The 25,942-nt window shown below is 44.3% G+C and overlaps 1 protein-coding gene across 1 annotated transcript in view; it reads left to right on the top strand.

The window, feature by feature from the left end:
• The window catches only part of CDHR3 (cadherin related family member 3), a 74,300-nt gene extending 48,793 nt beyond the window's left edge, over positions 1 to 25,507 (top strand). The window contains exons 9-19 of the mRNA XM_004382607.1: positions 5,327 to 5,498; positions 7,145 to 7,247; positions 8,350 to 8,448; positions 10,656 to 10,882; positions 13,268 to 13,439; positions 14,991 to 15,241; positions 17,119 to 17,300; positions 19,643 to 19,656; positions 21,667 to 21,698; positions 23,478 to 23,526; positions 25,074 to 25,507. Of these exons, the coding sequence (XP_004382664.1) occupies positions 5,327 to 5,498; positions 7,145 to 7,247; positions 8,350 to 8,448; positions 10,656 to 10,882; positions 13,268 to 13,439; positions 14,991 to 15,241; positions 17,119 to 17,300; positions 19,643 to 19,656; positions 21,667 to 21,698; positions 23,478 to 23,526; positions 25,074 to 25,378 (1,606 nt within the window). The 3' untranslated portion in view covers positions 25,379 to 25,507. The remainder of the gene's footprint in view (positions 1 to 5,326; positions 5,499 to 7,144; positions 7,248 to 8,349; positions 8,449 to 10,655; positions 10,883 to 13,267; positions 13,440 to 14,990; positions 15,242 to 17,118; positions 17,301 to 19,642; positions 19,657 to 21,666; positions 21,699 to 23,477; positions 23,527 to 25,073) is intronic.
• Positions 25,508 to 25,942: the final 435 nt, after the last annotated feature.

Raw genomic sequence — 25,942 nt, 5'->3', positions numbered from 1 at the left:
GGCAGGGAGGGAGGGCACGGTCCCATCTGCATGGGGAGGAACAGTGGTCAGAGGGCAGGGAGGGAGGGCACGGTCCCATCTGCATGGGGAGGAATGGTGGTCAGAGGGCAGGAAGGGAGGGCAGGGTCCCATCTGCATGGGGAGGAACGGTGGTCAGATGGCAGGGAGGGAGGGCACGGCCCCATCTGCATGGGGAGAAACGGTGGTCAGATGGCAGGGAGGGAGGGCAGTGGCCTTTGAGGCAGGGATTGATGGATGGAAGTATGGTTTTCCAACTCACTTGTTTAGGGAAGAAATGCTAAAGTGTCAAGGAAGAATACAAGAACAAGGCACACGGCCCTGAGGAGCCAAGTGTGAGCCCTCTTTCAGAGTGTCTGGAATGTCTGGCTTCAGGACTCTGCATTCTTTGGATGTTGCAACCTCCTGGCTTCCTCAGCCTGCTGTGGGTCTGGATATTCTGTAATGTTTTTAAAATGCATGGTATGATACAGCATATAGTTGGTGTTTAATAAATGATATCTACTATAATGGTGGCGCAGTGGTTAAGAGCTTGGCTACTAACCAAAAGGTCAGCAGTTCAAATCCACCAGCTGCTCCTTGGAAACCCTATGGGGCAGTTCTATCCTGTCCTGTAGGGTCGCTATGAGTCAGAATCGACTCAATAGTAATGGGTTTGATTTGGTTTTGGTGCTCTAAGAAAAGGAGCTCTGGTGGTGCAATGGTTAAGCACTCAGCTCTTAACCAAAAGGTCAGTGATTTGAATCCACCAGCCGCTCCATGGGACTAAGGACCTGGCAATCTGCTCCTGTAACGATTACAGCCTAGGAAACCCAATGCGGCAGTTCTGCTCTGTCCTATAGGGTCCCTATGAGTCTGAATTAATTTGACAGCACACAACAATAACAACACTGTAAGAAATACAACCAGAATGTTCCTTAGAAGTGAGGATGGTGAGACTCTGACTTATTTATTTTAGACATGTCATTGGGAAAGACCAATTGCTAGAAAAGGACATCATGGGTGATAAAGTAGAGGGTTACTGAAAACAAAGGAAATGGATGAGATGGATTGACACAATATCTAAAACAAGGGACTCAGACATACCAATGATGGTGCAGGACCGGACAACATTTTGTTCTGTTGTACATGGGGTCACCATGACTTGGAGTCAACTTGATGGCAACTAACAACAACTATAAGTAATTATTAATGTAGCCATGACATTGTGCAATCAAGGCAGGAATGAAAATGCTCCAACTCCAATCCTGCTGAAACACAGGTGATCTGCACCAGCCAGGCATTGTGGAGATTCACTTACACCTGCCAGCAAAACTTCTTTTCAGGAAGTGAACCCAATTATTCTCAGCAGCCCAAGACCATCCTTGCTGTCCTACTTGGTCCACATTTGCTGAGCTCAGAGCCCACAGAGGCCTGAAGAACTCAACACATGTTAGTCTGGGTCCTCTGAGAAGCAGATGCCAAGGCAGGATTAAATGTGGAAGGATTTAATTTCTCTGTGGGAGAAAATGAGGAGAGAGCTCTATAAGGCTGGGAGAGTCATCAGACCACCATGCAGGCCTGACCCTGAGTGAAGGAAAGAGGGAGGGAAGGTGGACAGGCATGTCCTAGACTGCATGCAGCCTAAGGAAGATTCAACAAGGCCATTGGGAAGTCCTCAAGCCAAAGTCGACTAGCTTTCAGAAGACAGGAATAAACCTGCCTTAGTATCTCTGCCAGGCCCAGTCATTGGCATGTGGCTTCAGTGTAAAAGCAACCGTGGACTTCAGAGCATAGCAGCTGGGACCATGGTCAATTACACCTCTATAGTTGAAGGTCTGCAAGGCACATTGTTATAGCAGCCATAATATATTTTCTGTAAGAGACTCTGCCCAGGGGGAAGTATGACTGAGGTAGGTGGCAAAAAAAATAAAATAAAAAATAGCTACACATTCTTTCTTGCCTGTGTATACACCTTTTTGCAGTGTGATTTGGCTATTCCTCCCATAAAGAGGTAGGGTCTATCATTCTATTCCTTGAAACTGGGCTTGACCACATGTGAAGTAAAGAACTCAACTTTACCCAAAGAATTTGGTCTTTGTCCTTGGTTTCTGAGAGATAGCCTCTAAAACCTGAGCATTTCCCCAGTGACTGAAGTGTCTTTCTTATCTAAGAGGGCTCCGGACTTGACAGGTTATGCTAATGAGGTGACCCAGGTGGGGCCAGAAAGACCCACTATGTGGTATCAGCCAAATTCAGGGGAGGGGGGCATGATTCAATCATGCCTATGTAATGAGGCCCAAGTAAAAGCTCTGGGCTTCCTGACTGGTAATAGACATCAATGCATGTGGGAGGGTGGTGCATCCCTTTTTGGGACATGGAAACTTCACCTTGTCCTGTGTGTCTCTTCGCTTGTATCTTTTTCTCTATAATAAAGCTGTAATCCTAAATATAGCACCATCATGGATTGAATTGTGTCCCCCCAAAATGTGTGTCAACTTGGTTAGACTGTGATTCCCAGTATTGTGTGATTGTCCACCATTCTGTTATCTGATGTGATTTTCCTGTGTTGTAAATCCTACCTCTATGATGTTAATGAGGCAGGATTAGAGGCAGTTATGTTAATGAGGCAGGACTTAATCTATAAGATTAGGCTGTATTTTGAGTCAGTCTCTTTTGAGATATAGAAGAGAGACTCAAGCAGAGAGACAGGGGGACTTCCTACCTCCAAGAAAGCAGAGCTGGGAGTGGAGCGCATCCTTTGGACCCAGGATCCCTATGCTGAGACGCTCCTAGACCAGGGGAAGATTGATGACAAGGACCTTCCCCCAGAACCAACAGGGAGAGAAAGCCTTCTCTTAGAGTTGGCACCCTATATTTGGACTTCTACCCTCCTAAACTGTGAAAGAATAAATTTCTCTTTGTTAAAGCCATCCACTTGTGGTATTTCTGTTATAGCAGCACTAGATGACGAAGACAAGCACTTTCCATGAGCTCTGTGAGTCATTTTGGTGAATTATTGAACCTGAACGAGTAGTGGAAGCCAGCAGGTCAGAAGTGAGGGTAGTCTAGAAACCCCTGAGTTTATGGCTGGTATCCCGAGGAGGTACTGGAAATCCCCAGATTTGTAGGCAGCAGGTTAGAGGTGAGGGTGTTTAGGGACCCCCAAGCTTGTGGCTGGTATCTTAGGTTTGGGGAAGAGTTGGCAGTCTGGAGAACTGTGCCCTTTAACTTGTGAGATCTGACCAACCTCTGGGTCAGAGGGAGAAGTGCTGCATAAGCAGCTGGTGTCAGAACAGAAGTGGAACAGAAGGGAACAGAATTGATAGTAAATTGATTTGGATTGATTAACACATCGAGTAGCAGAGAAGTGGGATTTGATTATCCTCCCACCACATTAATTGCTTTGGCCTGTGGAACATTCACAAATGCAGTACAGCAGAGACTTGCACAGTGCTTGCATGTTGGAACTTGCCTTCTCTTGCCACTTTTGGAGCCCTGTGATCTCCATGTGAAGAGCCAGAGCTAGCCTAGTGGAGGATAAGAGACAACATAAAGCAGAGACCAACCACCATCCCATCACCAGACATGTAAGTGAGGTCTTTCTGGACTACCCAGCCCCCACCATGCTACCAGATGACCAAAAAGACCAGCCAGGTCAGACTAGCATCGAAAGAACTGCCAGATAACTCATAGTATTTTGAGAAAAAGGAGACCTGGTGGCACAATGGTTAAGCGCTCTGCTGCTAACGGAAAGGTCAGTGGTTTGAACCCATCAGCTGTGCTCTGCAGGAGAAAAGACCTGGAGATCTGCTTCCATAAAGATTACAGCCTAGGAAACCCTATGGGGCAGTTCTACTCTGTCATAAAGGGTCACTATGAGTCAGAATCAACTCGATGGCACAGAACAACAACATTGTAAGAAATAATAAATTCTTGTTGTTTTAAGGCACTGTTTTGGGCTGGTTTGTTATCAGGCAGAAGCTCACTGATATGATTTATGTCCATTTTATATATGGAGATACTGAAGACTGGAGACATGATACCAAAAAAGAAAAAACCCAAACCCATTGCCGTTGAGTTGATTCCGACTCATAGTGACCCTATAGGACAGAGTAGAACTGCCCACATAGAGTTTCCAAGGAGTGCCTGGTGGATTCAAACTGCCAACCTTTTGGTTAGCAGCCGTAGCACTTAACCACTACACCACCAGGGTTTCCAAGGAGACATGATAAAGGCCCTCAAAATGAATTACAGCCTGAAGGTATTACTCAGTTCCCTCAGCTGGACCAGAAGGCTCTAAGTCTGGGGACAGCTTCACTCGTTTGTGTTATTTGCCTAGTTCAACCCTTAATAAACTTTATTGAATGAATGATACCAAGGGGTTAAGAAATCCTTCCGTGCCATTAAAGCCATTAGAACACAAGTTGAGGAACCTAATCTTCAAAGCGCGGGTGCTGACAGGTGTAGGGCTACAGGGATTTTCTCTAACCAGATTATAAACTTCTGCAGGCAGGCCTCAAATTTATGTTTCTCTTATGCTTTTCTTCACTACTGCCCTAGTCTCACAAACTGTCACTCATCCATTCAACAAATATTTATTGAGTGCCTACTCTGTTCTGAGAGAAAGCAGTCAAAACTCCCTGCCCTCATGGAATTTACCTTCTAGGGGAGCAACAGACAATAAACAAGATAAATAAGTAAAATATGTAGCATATTGGAAAATGATAAGTGCTAAAAATTAAAAACAAAGATGGAAACAGGAGAGGAAGCAACAAGCAGGGGTTGTTGACATTTTAGATAAGGTAGCCAGGGAAGGTCTAACTGAGGTGACATTTGATTAGAGACTAAAGAAAGCAAAAGAGTGAGCCATATGGCTATTTGTGGGAAGAGCATTCCATAGCAAGTGCAAAGACCCCGAGGCCGGAGCTGGGTGGTGGTCAAGGAACACCAGGAGGCCAGAGTCATGGAGCAGACTGAGCAAGAAAAGTTAGTAGAGATGAGGTCAGAGAGGCAGTGGGAGGAGGGGGAGACATCATGTAGAATCCCATGGATCAAGGTTAGGACTTGAGTGAAACGAAAAACCGTTTGGGACCTGAGAGAGAGAATGACTTGATGTAATGTTTTAACAGGATCCCTCTGGCTGCAGGGTTAAGAATAGTCTACAAGGAGGCAAGGGCAAAGTGAGGGTGACCAGCTGGGAAGTCATTGTAATAGCCAGGAGTTTGCTTTGAATTGAAATTAAAATAGGAGTGACCAGGCTAAGATAGAAGCAATATTCAATCAACATGTGTTGGGGGGAAAATATTGAATCGTCTCTTTCCACCAGCATTATGGTGCCTGAAAGAGCAGCCAAGGGGACTCAGCTCCTGGACCTGAACAAGTCCTGCCTTGATAATGACAGCGAGGCACCAAATAACAGATTCAACTTCACCACGCCATCTGGAGTGGAGAGCAGCAGCAGATTTTTACAGGATCCAGCTGGCTCTGGAAAGATTGTGGTCAGTGAACGGTCATTGCGTCATTTAAAGGGCAACAGGGAAACTGGTCTAACATGCGTAGTGCATTTGCTGCCCTACAGAGAGAAATTTCCAAGGTAACCTCCCCTCAGAGTGGCTGTAACCGACAAACTTAATAGTGACTCTGCTTTTACCATTTGCTCTTTATTTTACCCAGGTTCCAGGACTTGTTATGCACAATTGTGCCTGGGGTGCTAAGGACTGGATTCTTTCTTGCATGGTTCACAGTTTGCACGCCTGTTTAGTGTGCCTCTGCAGTCACATTAGTGCCCTCTAGGCTTAAGCACTTTTGTTTATTTGAGTGCTCATTCCTGGCCCATAAAGGGGTGAGGTACGAGAAAGCAGGGCCAGGACCATGTGTGTGTCTTGATAAATTCAGCATTGTAGATCCACTGGGTGAGACATTAGTGACTCAATGGTAGAATCCTTGCCTTCCATGCAGGAGACCCGGGTTCAATTCCTAGCCAATGCACCTCATATGCAGCCACCACCCCTTTGTCAGTGAAGGCTTGCATATTGCTATGATGCTGAAAAGACTAAGACAAACCAGGAAGAAGGGCCTGGCAATCTACTTTAGAAAACCAGCCGATAAAAACCTGACAGATCACAATGGTCTGATCCCCGACTCAGCATGGGAATGGCACAGGACTGGGCAGTGTTTTGTTCACTTGTGCATTGGGTCGCAGTGAGTCGGGGCCGACTTGATGGCAGCTAACAACAATAGAACCACTAGAGATCCAAATAAGAGAATGAGGGTGTGTAGGCAGACCACTCCTACACAGCAACTGCAAAGGGGGCAAAAGCAGAGTTGGAAGAGGATGGGCATACAAGGTGGCCTCACTGAACTGTGTGAGACCCTTACTTATAGGGCTCCTGCCGGGCGTGTGGTGGGGGAGAAGAGGGAAATGGAAGGGCAGGGAAGGTGGATGGGGACCCTCCAGAGTGGTTTGCACCAGAGATAAAGCCTCAGGGAGAAGAGTGAAGCAGGCTTTCACCCATCCCTTCACCCCACCTCCTTCTCCACATTTTGTCCCAAGCCTTCCTTCACTCCCCAAGAAAATCTTACCAATTTTATTCATTGTTTCATTTGAAAAATGATTCCTATTTTCTTTCTCTTTAGGAAATTTATACACGTTCATTGCAGAAAATGTAGAAAACACAGAAAAAAGCATGAACATTCAATGATAAGCATTGTTAATATTTTGATATATTTCCTTCTTGTCTTTTTCTATGCATCTATTTTACACATATTCTGTACATATATACGTAAGTATTCTGAATATGCATAAGTATTTTAAATAATGAAAACTTCCCTGCAAATAGGATTCTATATCCTGCTTTTCTTCAAGTAGCCTGAAGTCGTGAGTCACTGCTGTTGGGCAGTAGTGCTTGATGACCATCTTTGTATAGAAACCCCCTCTCCTGATAAATTCTTTACAGTAAATTCTTTAGCAATGAGCAAAGGTATGGATATAACTTTTTAAAGCTTCTTATATATATCGACAAAATGCTGTCTAGAAAAGTTTTGTCAATTTACACATTTGCTAGCAGTGTATGAAAATGTCTTTATCAGTATAATAAATAGGATTGCTTATTCTGTATAATTTAATATCTCTGTTTTAATCTAGCTGATTGGTGATCTAGATTATGAAAATCCAAGTAATCTGGCATCTGGCAATAAATACTTGGTAATAATCCAAGTGCAGGATGTTGCCCCTCCTTACTATAAAAGCAAGTATCATTTTGATTTATTTCATGAGACATCTTCTTGAGTAGCAATAACTGTGTTAGACAGTAGGCTTTGACAAAACCAAACACTTGGGAGTCATCCCAGTCTTCTCTCCCTTCTGCACCCAGCACATTTAATCAGTCCTTTCCTCTGTGTCACCTCCAAAAATCTTAAGAATCTGCCCCGCATCTCTGCTCTGTACCCCACTGCTACTGCTCTAATGCAGGGCCCTCTTTTTCTTGGCTGCATTACAACACTTAACAGTCTCTTAACAGTCCCTCTGCCTCTGTCTTGTCCCTCTCCAATGCATCCTTCCCATTTCTGTTAGTGATTTTTTAGGAAATGCAAATGCCACCATATTACTTTCTTACTTAAAACCCTTGAGTGTCCCCCATAGCTTTCAAGTTCAAGTTCAAACACTTTGGTTTCATACACGAGGACTTTGATCAGCTGGCCCTTACTTAATTCTCTAGCTTCAATTCCAGTCGCTCCCCTCTAAACCCATTTCCTCCCAGCTAGGCCGAACAGCTTATAGTTCTTCTGAGTGAATTATGCTGTTTGATACCTTGATATCTTTGCATGTGCCAAGAACACCCACATTATCCCCATCTCTGGCCCCATTTGCCTGACTGTAACTGTCCTTGTAGTCCCTGGGTGATTAAGTGCTTAACTACTAGCCAAAAGGTTGGCGGTTCAAACCCAACCAGAGGCAACTTAGAAGACAGGACTGGTGATCTGCTTCTGAAAGGTCACAGCCTTGAAAACTCTATGGAGGGCAGTTCTGCTCAGCACACATGAGGTCGCCATGAGTCAATCGACTTGGCAGCAACTGGTGTAGCTGTCCTTGTAAGGCTCAGCGTGCACCTCCTCCTGGAGGCCAGTCCTCCTTCAGCCTCCATAGTGCCCTGTGCTTGGGTTTGTCAAAGTGCACACACTTTAAGCACCTGGAGGGCAGGGACGACCATGTCTTATTCACCTTGTATCCCCAATATTTTGCACAGAGCTTGGTCCACAGAAGATGCTTTAGAAATGTTGAAAAAGTAAATGAACAAATAAGAATAGAATATTGAGATTTAATTTTTTTTTGTCTATTTTTGTTTTTAGATAACATCTACGTTTATATCTTAACAAGCCCAGAAAGTGAGTTTCCTCTCATCTTTGATAGGCCATCCTATGTATTTAATGTGTCAGAAGTAAGGTCAGGTAGGTAACAGATAAGACACAGACCATACTGCTCTTGATGGACTCACGCAGATGCATGTTCTGCTTTCAGGGCCTAACCAGTTCATTCCAGTTCAACCTCCTGCTGAGAATATGTAGTTCCATCCCAGATATACTGAATCAGAATCTACATTTTAACACAATCTTATGTATATGTCTATAGTTTAACAAGATCCCCGGGTGATTCTTATGTGTACATCTACATTTTAACAAGATCCTCAATTGATTCTTATAAAAATCACCTGGGGATCTTGTTAAAATTAGATTCTGAATCAGTACATCTGAGGTGGAAATGCAAATTCTCCGCAGGGGTTCAAAGCAGATGGAACCAGTTTGAAGCCCTGGTTCTGCAGAGGTAAGCTCCCTTTGAGAGGCCCTGCATGGTATTTTGCACAGCGATTCACAGCTGATTAGTGTTTATTGCAGCCCTTATTTTTCTTTTAAATTGTCCTCACTGCTGAGGAGCCCTTCAGGTGAGGTCTGGATTTTGAAAACTGTTGATTAAACTGCATTTGTCAGAAACCCCTGATTGCTGCTTTGTCTGTTTGCCTGATTCCTCTAATCCTCCCTATTTGTAGCCTAACTTTTCTCTTGGTCTCCACTGTGATTTTTATCCATCTCACTCAGAGAATTGAAATAGAAAAGATAAAGTTTCCCATTCCCAGATTCCCCTCATTTAAAAACAAAATAAAGACATTTTCTCTCTCCTTTACTAGCATTCGGAGCCCTGGTGGCACAGTGGTTAAGAGCTTGACTGCTAACCAAAAGGTCGGCAGTTCGAATTCACCAGCCACTCCTTGGAAACTCTATGGGGCAGTTCTACTCTGTCCTATAGGGTTGCTATGAGTCAGCAACAGGGGGGTTAGTTACTAGCATTCGCTGGAGGCCTTCTTTTATACCCTGTATAACACCTTGATTCCTAGTGTTGCCCCCACTGAAGTCCCTCCCAGCTCCTATTTTGGCTTCAGTTTCTTCCCATCTCTCCCAGTTTGAAAGTAATAACATTAATTCTCTAATACAATTTTAGATTTCCCCACAGCTTTTGTTCCTTTGCTTATGGATTACTTATTCCACATTTAAAAAAAGAATCCAAACACTGCCTCTAAAATTATCCTCCCTCCATTTTATTTTCTCTCCTTATGATGGTCTTTATTTCCTGATGTTAAGTTTAAAACAAAACACAAGAAGAGGATCCAAATAAAATGTTTTTAATTTCTTATACCTTAACCAGTGAATAACAAGTGCAACAGTATTTATGAATTCGTAGATCTTACTGCAATTATTTTTGATCACCTACTTTGGGTCAAGCACTTTACCTGGTGCTGGGGCTATATAGTTGACTAAGAGAAGGTTTATGCCCTTGGGGGAGTATAATATTTATGAGAAAGAACTTTTATAACAAGCAGGTCAGAATTCCAGTAGCTCTACAACAAGATTTGTAAAATAGGAAAAATGGAACAGCATTTTAAAGTTTACATTTTATAATCATCATTTGCTAAATTCTTAAAAATTATTTTTAATCCTATTTATAAAAGCAATTCATGCTCATTATAGAAAATTTGAAAAATGCTCAAGAGTATAAGGCAGGAAAGAAAAAAATCACTTTAGACAACTCTGCTGCAGAAAGATGTATGCATAAGGATGTTCTCTGCAGTGTTGTTTATGATGGCAAAATCGCTGGCAGGTTTGGAGTCTATCTAAAGGGCATGAATTGTCTGCAATGTTAATATTTCTCATACCTCACAGTATTTGCTGGACCTAGGCCGGCTGCTTGGATCATAGGGCCAGTTACCTAGTGGACGCTTGTTAGCGTGGACTAGGTCCCGAGTGGTGCCAGTGGTTTGCAATCGGCTGCTAACCCAAAGGTTGGTGGTTTAACCCACCCTGCAGCTCTGCGAAAGAAAGGCCTGGAGAACTACTTCCGTAAAGATTATAGCCAAGAAAACTCCATGGAGCAGCTCTACTCTGTAACACATGGGTTGACATGAGTCAGAATTTACTCAACGGCAGTGGGCTTTTTTTTTTTTTTAATGGAATTGAAGATATAAAACCTACAGACATAAAACAACACAAACGCCTCCAAAAGTCACTACTCTCTGGCAGTGAGGAATGGCATTGAGGTGGGTTGTCTGTCCCTGTGCCCTACCCCGCAAAGCTGTGCTAATCTCAGGTATATTCTTTTCCTCCAGCTAGAGCCCGGATTGGACAGGTACGAGCGACCGATAAAGACTTCCCCCAGAGTAACATCGTGTACTCCATCTCCAGTGGAGGGGCCAGCCTCCAGCACCCAAACATATTTTGGATTAATCCCAAGACAGGAGAACTCCAGCTAGTGACTAAAGCAGACTATGAAACAACCCCCACCTATATTCTCAGAATCCAGGCCACCAACAGTGAGGACACAAGCTCAGTCACTGTGAGTGCAGCTCTTGTTTGGTGCGCTTACACCAGGCCTCTGTCTTCAGGTCTTTCTGGCACCCTCAGGGTGTCTGGCTGCAGCCATAGGAAACTTCATAGGGCACAACCTGCAGCTGTGACAGGAAATGAGTACTAATATCCAGAGCAGTACAACTGGACACACAGAGGTGCCCAGGAAATAGATTGACATCTGTAGGTCCATGTTTGTGGGGGCCTCAGAGAAGCGCTGAGACTGATGACCACATGTTGGACTATCTGCTGACCCCACAAAGCCACTTTATGGGACAAGTGTCCTCCTGTTGCCCTTTAAATCTCCCTTTGCTTTCATGGTGGGCTGATGGTGAGATGGATGCTACCCAGAAGTGAGGCGGTTTCATAGCTCTGCGTTTCCCCCATCAGTGGTTTTGTCATGTTTCAACCCACCCCCACACACACCAGCATGGGGTAGATCTTAAAATGATGTGGCTTAACATAGTGCTGTGGGGAAGTCGGTGTTTAATGGTAGAATTTTCACCTTCCATGCCAGAGACCTGGGTTCAGTTACTGGCCAATGCGCCTCATGTACAGCCACCACCCATCTGTCAGTGGAGGCTTGCTTGTTGCTATGATGCTGAACAGGTTTCAGCAGAGCTTCCTGACTAAGACAGACAAGAAAGTTCTGGTGATCTACTTCTGAAAATCAGCCAGTGAAAACAATGGTCCCATCTGCAACCGACCACGGGGATGGTGCAGGACTGGGCAGCATTTTGTTCCATTGTGCATGGGGTCGCCATGAGTTGGGGGCCAACTCGATGGCAGCTAACAACAGCACGGTGCTATACTGCTTCTCCACCTTTGATGATGAGAATCTTGTTAAATGCAGATTGTGATGCAGACTGTCTGAGGCCTGAGGTTCTGCATTCTAACAAGCTCCCAAGTGGTGCCAATGCTTCTGGTCTGCAGCCACACTTTGAGTAGCAAGGGTTTCACAGGTCAATGCTGTCAGCAGCTAGGACTAGCTGAGGGTAATGGGATGGCCACACAGACAGAACTATTTCTTGGTCCTTCCCATTAGTAAAGTGAAAAAGCATGAAGGTAAAGTGAACTCTTAGCAGGCAGCCCTGTGTGATGTAGAGAATGACTGGTTCAGAGTCAGGAGACGGAGTTCATTTCTCAGCTTTGATCACAATTTTCTCTGAGTCTGAGCAATGTTTATCTCTGTGTTCCAATTTCTCTATCTCTTAAATGGAGATTCAACTGATAACCCAATGCCCAAAGAGTCCAGTTTTTGTGATGACTTGCTTTGAATTAATGGGATGATGCTTTTCATGATGTGTGAGGCTTCGCATTGCTAGCTGAGGGGAGGATGTGTTACATTGGAGATAATTGCAGTGTTTGTTAGGCTGTTGTTTTTTTTTTTTTTTTTGAGAAAAATGAATGGACTCACTTTGGGAGCTAACTAGAGTGAACATTTATTTCAATTTATTCCTGGGCTCAGAAATAGCTGAAATCCCCAAATATCAAAAGCAGAATGAATATGACTCAAAATTCATAAGCTTTAAAAAGGGTGATGAACTAAATGATCACATAAGCCCCTTTTGGGGCTGAAAGTCTATGATTTTGTTCTGGCAGCCATCCCAGTCCATATTCCAATTCACCAGGCAAAAAAGACAGCTGTGAAAGAGAAGAGGCTGACCCCTGCCTATGGCCGGTGAGCACCAATGGCTTAGCGCAGTGCTAATGGCCCAGGTTACAGATGAGATCCTGCCTTAGCCAGACAGACTCGTTCTATCCCAGTGGTTCTTAACCCTGGCTGCATATTAGAATCATCTGGGAAACAAAAAAAAATAGCAATGCCTGAGCTCCACCTCCAGAGAGTCTAATGCATTTGGTCTGGAATGTGGAACTACATTGAGAACCATCACACTATATTCCAAAGTTAAAGTCTGAATTCCCAATTCACAACGGGCAAGTGAACAAGAAAGTATAGTGGATCATCGTAAATCCATAATCATTACTGGAGAAACAACTGAGCATCATTTGGGGATGAGCTGATGTCTGAGTGCATGTGTGATATGTGAATGTATTCATATACTATGCACACACACACACACACACACACACACACACACAAAGTGTAGACATGACTGACATAGGATGTGGAGTAGGGCAGACCTGAGTTCAAATCTCAACTCTGCCACTTAGCAACTATGTGGTTTTAGGTCAATTACCTAACTTCTCTAAGCCTCAGTTTCCTTATCTATAAAAGGAATAATCATATTATTCTATCTCATATGAGGTTAAATGAACTAATCCACAGAAAAGTGCTTAGCCCAGTGCCTGGCACACAGTAAGCCTTGATAAGTGTTAACTATTAAGAATGACCACCTTCTTGTTGCTCTAGGTTACTGTGGACATCCTTGAAGAAAATGACGAAAAACCCATATGTACCCCGAACTTTTCTTTCCTTGCCATCCCAGTGGATCTGAAAGTTGGCACAAATATTCAAAATTTCAAGCTGACATGTACTGACCTTGATTCCAGCCCCAGATCTTTTCGTTACTCCATTGGCCGAGGTACAATACTTGGTTTCGACAGTCCTGGACACTGTTCTTGAGGATTCCTGGTGTCTCAGGCTTAGTAGCTGTTTAGAGAGAATAGGTGGAGGTCTGTGCTTACACACAGTGTACGTGGTGGGGGGTATCTTGAATGAGGAAAGCAAGGATGAAGAGTCTAGAGGTTCCTCTGTCCCCGGTCCTCCTCTTTGGCTTCCCCCTGTCCTCACCTAACTTTTCCCAGGCCCCCATACAGGGCTGCCCAAAGGCCCGAGGAAGGGTGAATCCCATTGATGGTGACCCCTCTCCCGAAATACCCAGAGTAGTTCAAAGATTCATAAAGCATATGAGTATAATTTTAAAAAAAAATAGTTCAGCTCCTCAACCACTTCCTTTCCTGAAAGCTTGTAATGGGGGCAGGGAATTCCAGTCCTCTCTCTGGGTAATAATAGATTAAATAGATGAAATGCTTTTTGAAATGTGTCCTCAGGAATTCTGCTCCATTCATTTTCTCTTTTTAAAAATATACCATTGTGGGGTGGTGGGGAGAGCACCCTCAATGGAAATTAGACCAAAATAGCTCATCTAATGAAGTGCTGGGGCCAGAGATTTAAACCCAAGCAAGCAGAGCAATTCCATGTGAGAGAGTAAAATCTATCCCGGCTGCCTGCTGAGCCCTGGCAGAGCAGGAACTCAGGCAGTAGGAAGCCTCTCGAGCTGTCTGTGTCACAAAACCCAGGGGCAGATGCTGCCTCGAGACTGCAGTTGCGGAGGATGGAAATAATCCATACTGAGAACCCTAAGGCCTTTACGGTGCACTTCGCTGCTAAGGGAGTGAAAATTGCATCATCTCCTGCTCCATTTACTGGTTTTCAGTCGGTAATGAGTCTGGAGCCAGTGGAGGAATGAGCAAGAACGTGTTTAGGCTGGCAGCCTCTCTGCCCCAGGCTCCTTGAGCTGTGAGCTGTGAGCCGTGACCCCAGCAGAACTCTGTGTATATGTGCATGTGTGTGCACATACAAGAGAACTGGGGCCAGGATCTCTGAAAAGCAGGAGGCATCTTCCTTTGGGGGACCCCACAGGCATCTATAATCAGTGTGACCAGCCAGGTTCCATGGAATCTATGGTGTGAACTTGGCCTATAGCTAGGTAGGAGGCCCGCCCTACCCTCCTGTTGTCCACTGTTTTGTCTGAGTGTAAGTTAGCATGTGGTTACTTAAATAAATGCCATATGGAGAAGGATGGGCTGGAAGGGGCTGCAGCAGGAGTATTAAAGCTCTCTGCCTGATGCTCAGCAAGATGGCGACTGGTTCTCGTAGGACAGGTGTGCTGTCATCCTTTTCTACTCTCATTCTTGTTGTCAGCCACACTGGTGTGAGCAAGAATTTCCTTGTATGGATAAAATCGCTGATGCAGTTAAAGCCAATACATAACACTGACCCAACCATCATATATCCAAAACACAGTGTACACTTTAGGTGTAGTGAACATTCGAGGACAAGACCGAATGTACTTTTTTTCTTACTCTCCTTTTTTCCTTTTCCCTACACCCTTGTAACCAATCTCATTTAGGCAACATCAACAATCATTTCACCTTCTCACCCAATGCTGGCTCCAACGTCTCCCACCTGTTGCTTGCATCTCGCTTTGACTATACTGGTGGGCTTGATAAGATCTGGGACTATAAGCTGCTTGTCTACATAACTGATGACAACTTGCTGTCTGGAAGGAAGAAGGCTGAGGCTCTTGTTGAAACAGGGACAGTGACAATGAATATTAAAGTTATTCCTCACCCAACCACAATCATCACGACAACCCCCAAGGTAAGTCTTTTGTCCTGGAATCCCCAACCACATTCCCTTGTGATTTACATTGATGAAGCTCTTTGACCCAGAAGAAATGTGGGATGGACTGAAAGAGCTGAGGTAATAGGATATTGCTGGGGATGGCAACCATGGGCAGGATCGGAGTAGTCAGCGGGTGGCAGATAAAGAGCCGGGTGAGACCTTGAACTCATAGGACCGTTCACTTTTCCTATTCTGGTAATGAAGAATGTGTGTTTGTGCAGGATCCTGTGATAGATCAGGCATTGACCACCTATGTTGCTTGTGGCACAGGAGCCAATTTTCATGAGCACGTGGCCAGTTGCTACCTTCACAACCCCTTCTCTGCTTGGTCTTAAGAGCCATTGCAAGTCAATGTCCATGAAAGCAGATAGCTGCCAGGTGCTCCCCACCTCTTCTGAAGAGTCACCATGCATCATTTTATTTCCTACTCCCAACTTCCACTCAAAAAATATTCATTCATTCAATCCAAAAATATTGATTTAATGGTGATAATGTGCCAATCGCTTTGGTGAACAAGCCAAAAATGATTCCTGTTCTCATGGAGCTTTTAATATATGTCAGTGGTTCTCAAAGAGTGGTCCATGGACCAGCAGCATAAGCATCACCTGGGAACTTGTTAAAAATGTGAACTCTCAGGTCTTCCCAGATTATTAAAGTTATTCCTCACCCAACCATGATCATCACCATGACCTCCAGGGAAGGACGCTGGAACCCAACCATATCCCCAGACTGACTGAATCAGAAACTGTGGCAGTGTGACACAGCCATCTGTGTTTTTAATAAGTCGTCCAGGAGATTCTGATGTGCACTACAGTTTGAGAGCCACTGGTCTAGAGGGGTAGACAGATAACAAACAAGTAAGCAAATTAATAAAATAATTACAATAGTAGTAAATGTTAGGAAGGAAATAACAGGTGCCATAATAGAATCAGTGTGAAGGAAGGAAGAGTTTTGGACTCTGCCAACAGAATTATCTCCTCTGCTCCTTGGAGGAACTGGCTTATATTTATTCTGACTCTTTTGTTCCTTTTCCTCTTCTTGGCTTGTGAAAGCTGAACTCCTGGTCAGCAGCCTCATACTTGCAAAAGGCCAGAGGAAACATACTCAGAACCTTAGAAAGTCACCTGTGAAAGGTGGCCAACTTCTGCATCTCAGAGTCTTACCAAAAGCTGGTTAATGTTTACCTCCCCTCTGCTTGCGTCAATATCACCCCAATGAATGGAGGCATACCGTAACCCTAAAGACTTTTGGTTATAGTAGGAACCAGTAGGGTCCCCTGAGTAAGGAATTACCTACCCCCTATCTTGGGCTTAAAGCATGACCCAATTATGACATCTCCAATTCTGAAATATCCTTGACTTGTTTATCTGTTTCCCGCCCTAAGAAGCAAATGCTGAACTTGAGGTTTCACCGTGTTATCAGCTCACTCCTCTGGCAGTCACAGTTTGTAGTTGAGTGAACACTGAAAAACCTACAAGGTGTAAAAAAACAACTTTCATGGCTCCTGCGTTCTCAGTGAGAGACAATTGCTATATTAGTCCCTGGGTTACACCGTGTTTTGGCAGAAAAAAAGCCAATGGCATTTGTAGCATTTAGGAAAGGGAAGAAAGACAGAGAATGAAATTAGGTCTGGAGTTGCTTTTCAGTTCCCTAAATTTTCTGGATTTTGATCTAATGGATGTCTGGAAAGACAACTGGTCAGGTGATGGGTCAAAGCAGCAAAAATTATGAGCACACGGATGTCCACCTTATAGAGCAAGAACAAGAGTGGAAGTAAACACTCAACATGGGGCAGTGCTGAATGTCATAATGCTACTACACTCCACTCACCCTCCCCATTTCTACCATCCAAGCCCAGGATCACCTACCTGATCCAGAGGGAAAATGTTTATTCTCCATCAGCGTGGTACGTGCCTTTTGTCATCACCTTGGGCTCCATGTTACTTCTGAGTCTCCTGCTGTCCCTGATAATCCTGTTGGCCAAAGCCATCCACAGACACTGCCCCTGCAAGACCAGGAAGGACAAGAAACCTCTGTAAGTTACCAGTGAGCTAGGCCCTTTCCACCACTTCCTTTGGTACCCTGTTTTCAGTGATGTCAGGAGAAGGAAAGATGGAGAACCAGGATTCCTCTATAGGGTAGGGTGCCTGGAGTGAAGGAATGAAAAGGAGATATGAGGGAAGAAATCTCAGCTTCCCTTGGTCCTGGTGTCCCCTTCTCATCACCTGCTGGACCATGAAACCATTCTTTTGGCTTCCTCTGGCAACCTGCCCTGTCCTTCATGGACTCTCAGTGAAACTGGGGCTCCTACCCTTGGGGGACCTTGCCCTGGATAAAGGCTATGTAAAGCCTTGTTGTGAACAGTGATAGAATATGCTGTGCCCCTTTTTTGCAGGATTTTGAAAAGATTGGATAGAGTCAGAGGAAGCACAAAAAAGAGAATTAAGCTTTTGGTTCCAATGACTCAACTGGGCTTTTGTGTGACTAAATAATCATTGTGCTTTTGCATGTGGCACGATCTCTCACTCTTGAAGGGCTGTAAACAGAGTCGCATTTTCTCTCCCTCCTACTTTCACCTGCTCACTAATATGCCTCTTACTGTGACAGTCTATGAAGTGTCTTTTACTGGCTAAAGTGAGGTACTAGAATGAAGCGGAGAGAGCACTGTATTGTTACAAACTGACCCTAGAGCCAGACTTCTAGATTCTCAGTAGCTCTTACAGAAAGAGCATGATGGTTATGAGCCTGAGTTCAAATCCTGATTCTACCACTTTCTAGGTATGTGGCTTTGGACAAGTGGCAACCTCTGTGAGCCTCAATTCCCTTATTTATAAAACTAGACCATTAAGTGAACAAATGCAAGTAAAGCACTTAACACTCTTCCCGATATACCGTATTTTTATGCAAATAAAACACACCTTCTATATTTGTTTGCCAACGGCGCCCTCCCCCGTGAAGTATTTTCATAAGTGCTGCTATGCCAATTTTTTTTAAATACGTTGCTGAAAAAAAAAAATAGCATAGCATGTTTATGAAAATACCTCCCAGGGGGAGGGCACGGTTGGCAAACAAACGTAGAAGATGTGCGTTGTTTACATAAAAATACAATATATCCACCCAGTTGCCATCGAGTCAATTCTGACCCATAGCGACCCCATGTTTGTCAGAGTAGAACTATGCTCCATACGGTTTTCGGTGGTTGATTTTTCAGAAGTAGATCACCACGCCTTGCTTCCAAGGCTCCTGGGTAGACTTGAACCTCCAAACTTTCAGTTAGCAGCTGAGCATGTTATCCATTTATACCACTCAGAGACTCTTCCTGATATATATATAGTAAATGCTTAAGACACTACAACCATTATTTTTATTGTTGCATTATTCCTTACAGTTGAGCGTGAGTAGGTTTAGGATTCCGGATTTCAAGTCTAGTATTATGCCCAAGTATCTCAGGGTATTGGAACCTCTGAGTTTCAGGATTTCTCACTGGGAAAAAGAAAGAGTGATAAGACTCATGTGCCTTTTAAAGGTATTTTGAAGATTAACTAGTACTGTCAAATAATTTATCATCTATGGACGAAAGACTCAGTATAAAAGCATAAGGCATTAGCATAGAGATGTACATTCCATTTTGCCATATTTATTGGGGAAGTTGTTGCTATTGGCAACCTTGACTTCAAGGTAAGTAATCCTTGAGCATCTGCTGAAATAAAAAAGGCATTTTTGTTTGGGCTCTACTTGCAAATTGATTTGAAAAAAATTGTCTCCAAACAAAGTGGTGCTTAAGCTTGTAAGGATGGTGGTGCTCTGTAATGGGATTTGGGCAGAAGTTCTTGAAGGAAGTAATCCAATAGACAGGGAACTCACATGCAATTTATGGCTAAGTGTTAAATATGTACCTTGAACCTGGCTATTTTTACCTTAGATTCTAAATATGAATTGTTTCCAACATGGTTGACTTAAGAGAGACTAGTGAGATATTCAGGGTCAGACCTGGCCTCTCTGGAAATTAGTTGTAACATATGACAGACAACATTTGTCAAACAGAAAAGAATAAAGTTAGAGTCCTAAAATTATGGAATCCAAGGTTGCACCAGCTTTACAGTAAGCAATGCAAACAATTATGCACAGGTCTAATTGTGTTTACTTATCTGTAGTGCAAAGTTTCAAAGATGTGGTGAAACCCATGTGAAATTGTGCACTACAGATTAGTAAGTAAGCTTAATTAAGCCCGTGCGTACCTTGCTTATTGGCTAATCCGTCCTTGCCTGGAGCCCAAGGAGCACAGCTGCTCAAAGGACCTCATGTTGTCGCGTACGTACCACAGGACCAGATACTTTCAGGTTAATTAATGTCTCTTTCTCTCTTTTTTTTCCATAGGGTGAAGAAAGGAGGTATGTACAGGGCCTGCTGTCTCTGTTTGTTCTGCTTGGTCTGTTGTACTATGTTAAAGGGCTCCAGCTGAGCAGAGAATCAGAGCATAATCACATCTTGGCGAGTTTTCAGTGGGTGGAAGGAAGCAGTAGGTGGTGAAGCTGGAGAAAGGGAAGGGTAGGTTGCTTGGTGCCATTGGCCCACTAGACCTCTCACTTAGGCCCTACCCATCTCCAGTCAGTTTGATTTAAGCATCTAGAGGTCGATTCCCCACTGAGTGGGACAGGAATCAAGCATTCTCCATGTGTTAAACACCAAACCCAAAAAACCCACTGCCATCGAGTTGATTCTGACTCATAGCAACCCTATAGTACAGAGTAGAACTGTCCCATAGGGTTTCCAAGGCTGTAATCTTCACAGAAGCAGATTGCCACATCTTTTTCCCACAGAGTAGCTGGTGGATTTGAACTGCTGATCTTTCAGTCAGCAGCCAAGTGCTTAACCACTGCACCACTAGGGCCCCTGTGTTAAACACAGTCTGTGTTACACAGACGGATTACCCAATAAGCAAGGTGTGCATGGTCTTTCTTGTGCTTACTTACTAATCCGTAGTGTACAATTTCACCTGTTTTTTACCATATCAACAATGTGGTAAAACCCATGTAAGTAAACACAGTTAAACTCGTGTGTACCTTGCTTACTGGTTACTCCACCCCTGCAACAGTGTATACTCACTGCTGCACACAGAGGGGTGTGACACCCCCTCACCCCCCGAGGACAGCGGCTGTTCTGTCTTGGACAGATTCCTCTTTTTAAAGAACAATACTTGATTCTCAGCTTATAATGGATTTGATCGTTTTCACAAGTTATATAGACTAGGTTCCTTAGAAAGGGTAGCTGTGTGTAGTCAGGTGAGCTGGAGAGCTGGGTAATCTCTGGAAAGTTGGCGAATTGAACAAGATCCATCTGAACAGCTCCGGGCCTGGGAGCTCCATGACCTGGAGCTCCATGACCTGGCCCTGGCAATCGTGGCTCTGAAGAGACCCCAGACTGTGGGCAGACAGGACAAGGAAGTGGGAAGCAGGTTTAAGAAAAGCATGATCTAGACGCTGCATCCACAGGTATTTGTGCATCTGACGTGCACAAGGCACGTCCAAGTAGGGGTTACATTTTGTTTATAATGGTTATTGATCATACTGAACAATATTATTTTAATAAACAAGATTGTCACAAACTGTCTCCAATCCCAGTTACTTTTTAAAAGAGGTGTAGAAAATATATGCAAAAAATCCCCATGTTAGGGTGAAGTGTATCAACCTAGACTTTCTTATAAAGTCATTTGAAAACTGATTTCCTAGGCCCAGTAATAACAATAAGCTGAAAAAAAGAGTAAAAAAAATTTAAATTATGTGTGTATGTGTATAACCAAACCAGGCTGTAATCTTTATGGAAGGTGACTGGCACATCTTTCTCCTGCGGATTGGCTGGTGGGTTTTAACCATTGACCTTTCAGTTAGTAGCCGAGTGCTTAAGCACTGCACCACCAGGGCACCTTTGTATATGTGTGTGTGTGTATATATATATATGTAATATATATATATAACCCAAACCCAAACCCATTGCCATCGAGTCGATTTTGACTCATAGCAACCCTATAGGACAGAGTGGAACTGCTCCATAGGGTTTCCAAGGTGGATTCGAACTGCCAGCCTTTTGGTTAGCAGCCAAACACTTAACCACTGCACACCAGGGCTCCAAAAGGGAGCACCTGTCCCATAGATATATGTGTGTGTGTGTATGTGTGTGTATATATATGTATGTATATATATGTGTATGTATGTATATATATTTTTTTTCTTTCTGAGATGGCAAGCTGTTAACAATCATGTCTATAGACAGAAAAATTCTTTGCTGTGTCTGCAAGACTGAGATGAAAGCCTGTTTAGGAGAAGTGCTATTGTGGGGATAGAATTTTTAAGGTCTATTTAGTGTCCCAGAAGCTTGACTTCTGCCTGTCCTATTCCCTGCAGAAATGAAGATGGCAAAGAGAGCCACTGTGGTGGTGAGTGGGTCAGCGCCAGGGTCCCTGGCTTGGGCATTGGATGGCGGGAGGTGCCGTTGCCCCAAATAGGCCCTGCCACAGCCTTGTGGAGGTGTTTATCATTCAGGGAGATGCTGGTATTTGGCCACTGGAACAGATTGCTGTGTGACAAGGCCCTGATAGAATTTGTTCCCTCCACTAAACATGTCTGCTGATATATTTGCAAAAGAACTGGATTTCATAAATATTGAATAGGGCTGTTTAGTATCTACACCAGACTGCCAGCAGTGTGAGTTGGGGGAGTGGAGCTTAAGGACTAAAACTGGCACTTCAGCGTTCAGTGGGATTTATTTTTTCTTCACTCTTCCACCACCTGTGGAAAAATGATAGAGAAAGAGCACTGGCTGGGTCTGGGGTTGGCTCTGCTCACTTAGGCAGATGACCTTGGGGAATCCCTGGTCTCTTTCAGCTTCAGATTCCTCATCTGTGAAATGAGAGTGAGGATATCTGCCCTGAGGTAACACGTGGGGAAATTTTTTTAAATGTCAAGTGTCTCACAAATGGAAAGTGTTACAGGATAGCTGGAGAGTTCTGCACCCCATTCCCATATTTTTTTTTCTTTTACTGAAACTGATCACCACTGAGAAGTGACAGAACTTGAAGGTGAGTCCTCCGGCTCTTCCCCAGCCCCTGAGAGTAAGGCTTTATTGTAATCCAAGACCCGTGAATTCAGGGGATGAGATGCACAGTGAGGAGGCCAATCCAGTACACTGGAACGTTTGCTTCAGACCCATCACGTAAGTGCTCGTAAGTCCCAGTCAGTCTACAAACAGGAGGAAGAGGCAATCTCTGTTCTCCTGGGTCTTACTGTCTAAGGCATGTAACCTCGGTAGTGCCATTCAGAGACGACCTTAGAATTATGAGATATCAATCTATTAAATAAAGAAATCCCATGACCATATAAAATGGGGTGCAACTTAGTTTCATCCACTTGATGAAACCCAAATAATACCCATTTTCCATCTCTTCCGAGTTGGGGAGCTGTGAGCAAGTAAGTAGGTGCTCATTTATGTGGTGAAATTGGGGATTGAAAGGCCCCACTGAGCCTCAAACACCTTCCTCATCAGCGTGCTAAACAATCTGACCTTGGCCCCATAAGAGGGAAGAGGGTGTTTCTATGGAAACAGGGAACAGATATATTAGGCAGAGACCAGGTCCTAAAGTGTGGCACAGAACATGGATCAGGGGAAGAACAACGTATGGAGCCAGGGCTTAGGTGAGGAAGGCCAGGCTCAGATGCAACGCTGCACTGGCCTAGGCAAGAGGAGACGGGTGCCAGGGGCCAGAGGTGGGAGCACATGGTTGCTCAGCTGTGCCTGCTTTTCAAGTCTGCCTGACAGTGATTCCACTTAGGCAATGTGGATCTTAGCCAGGGTTGCATGTCACATCTACTCTCCTGTCCGTCCAGTTCAGATGTCACTCACCCCACGATGCTTTCCTAACCCCCACATCCGGATTAGATGCCCTCCCATAGCTTTCTAGGTTGCCCCTATCATAGCCTTACCACTGCACTTGTGGCGCTTGTTTGTCAGTGGCTCCCACTTGATTGCAAGCTTTGTGCAGGCAGGAACCACACCTGGATTATTTACCACTGTGTCCCCAGCATCTGGCACAGTGCTTGTTGAATAAATAAATGTTAAGAGGCTTTGGGAAAGGAACTTCGCCTGTTGGGGAGCGCAGCCTTGTTTGGGAGGAGGAGTGTAGAGTTGTGCCTGATGCTATCTTTTTTCTGCTCCTTAGGAAACAATCCAGATGAACACAGTCTTTGATGGAGAAGCCATAGACCCAGGTAATGAAGTGGCAATGCCATCCATAAGGAAGTGGCCTTAGTTTTTCATACTCCAGGCTGGTAGGGTCACAGAAGACCTCATCCAGCTTCCTGCTCTTAACAGTCAGTTTGGCTACATTGCACATACAGTGCTGACCTTTCTAGGTTGAAATACAAGGTGAGGCCTGCTCTGAGCATGGCTGACTTGCAGATGGACAAAGACATGAGTGTGAGCGTGTGTGAGGCCTCAGCAAGTTTCCACTTAAAAACTCGCTCAAGGACCACGCCTGTTTCTTACCTCCCTTCCTAAATCTTGAACCAATTTAGGGAATTGTGAACACAAGAACAGGCAGTTTTTCCTGCCCACCGGGACACTCAGAGCCACCCCACCTGCCTGAGTGCTTCTAACACCATCTTACTGGTAGCGAGAGAGACGGAGAAATGGCGAGTTTGGCTTCTTTTTTCCCTAGATCTCAGCCAAGAATTTCTTCTTGGTCGACAAGATGAACATAAGGTGAAGCTGGCCCCTGAGAGTTCTCATCACCCCTCTGAAATCAGCTCCAAATTTAGCTCCTTTACACACATCCCTCTGCTCACAAAGGCTCAATTATAGACCTGAATAAAGGGAAGGAAACCAAATTCAGGAGGCAAGTGTGTTGGCTCCCTGCCATCCTCATATGCAAAATGCTCCGGTCCTCTTCTGAAGGATGGCTCCTTTCCAGAGAGGCTGCTGCTGCTGCTGCTGCTGCTGCTGGAATGAAATTTCCCTCTATTATTAGGTACTTGTTACCATAATGTGCCCACATTAGCATAAGTGCTGGTGGGATCCACAGCCGAGAGGCCACTCAGGCTGGATGGGAGGGCACAAATGGGCTCACCTGAAACTCGATCTTCTGGGGTAACATTCAGGGACCCCAGAGGCTGTTATCCTGGGTTTGTGTCCTTGAGAAAAGGACAAAGGAAGAAAGAAATGGACCAACTGGACTAATGTGAACAAACATACCAATTAGTATCTGTCGGCTCCAACACAATAAAAATGGCTCCCTTGCATCATCTCAACTCGGGCCAGACTTGTGTGCCTGTGTCGACAAAACTCTACTAACTCAATGTAAATAAAAACCAAGGTCTCTTTTTCCTCACTTGGGGAATTCCTTTTAAGAGCAGGGATTCAGGGGCCTTTTAAAACAATCAAAATAAGTCAGAAAGTAAAAGGCAACCCCATTAGAAATTGAGCCTAATTTATCCTAAGCTCGCGTGGAGTTCAAGATGTAAATCTCCGTCTCACCTTGTGGCTGAGATGGCCATGAGACTCTCCTAAACCTTTCTGTCCAGAGAGGCATGATGTTTGCTACCTGAGTTGCCTTAGTTGTATCATCTGTGGAAAGGGCAGGCTGGTGAAGATTGTTTGTGCTATTCACAAGCCTGCTTTCTATCTCTCAATTATTCACACCTTCTAGCACACTTCATCTTTGCTTGGGAGTGGGAGTAGAGCGGTGTGAAGATGGAAGAGGGGAAGAATCACTGAATTTCCTCATTTATAGTGATTGTTTTTTTGTTTTTCTTCCTAGTTACTGGGGAGATATATGAATTCAACTCAAAAACTGGAGCCAGGAAGTGGAAAGATCCATTAACCCAAATGCCAAAATGGAAAGAATTCAGCCCCCACGGAACTGCTACTCACAGGGTCACTGCTGGTGAGAGGACAGGGCCACTGAGGACCACCAACAAGGAAGAAGATGGGCTGAGTGGGAAAGGACAAGCTGAGGATGCAGGCTTGGGTTCCAGAAACGAGGATGGCAAGACTGGCACCCCCAAGAACAGAAACCCAACCCCCACAAGCACGGCTTCCCCTAAACTGGACCCAGGAAAGTAAATGGTGCCTGGTGGCCAGGCCCACAGCACAGAAGAGGGGCCTTGATTATCAGCAGGGTGCTGCCTCACCCCAAATTCTATGAGGGCAGGTGTGGGAGTGAAGTCGATGCAAAAATGTGGGCTGAAGAGACCCTGAGATGGGATGTTTGATAACCCTTAAAACTGATCACACAGTCACCTTTTCTGAGACTGCACAGTAGAAATTTCTCTCAGGTCTCAAGACTAGCTGAGTTTCTGTTGATCACCTGGACTGTTAGCTTTTGGATGCAGAATCATGGTGCTTTCCTCTTTGCATTGACTACTAGGAAGCTGCATTCAGCTGACTTCCTGACATAAATACTGAGGCCTCTCATCACCTCTGGTTTCAGAAACAGCATCACCCAGATTTCTTCACTTATAAATTCAGTTCAGCAACATAAAATCTATGCCTTTGTAAGTCACCTCAAATCTTTTTTAAAAGTAGCAGAGCAATAAAAAATGGATGAATAAATAATGAGTTGTACATCTGGGAAGAAGAAAACATAATAGACACCTTCTTTTATTCTTTTTTATTGAGGTGTAATTT

This window comes from Trichechus manatus, unplaced genomic scaffold (genome assembly GCF_000243295.1).
Source record: "Trichechus manatus latirostris isolate Lorelei unplaced genomic scaffold, TriManLat1.0 scaffold00096, whole genome shotgun sequence".
Lineage (NCBI taxonomy): Eukaryota > Metazoa > Chordata > Mammalia > Sirenia > Trichechidae > Trichechus > Trichechus manatus.
The sequence above is the reverse complement of the archived record's forward strand: the minus strand, read 5'-3'. Positions and strand labels throughout refer to the sequence as shown.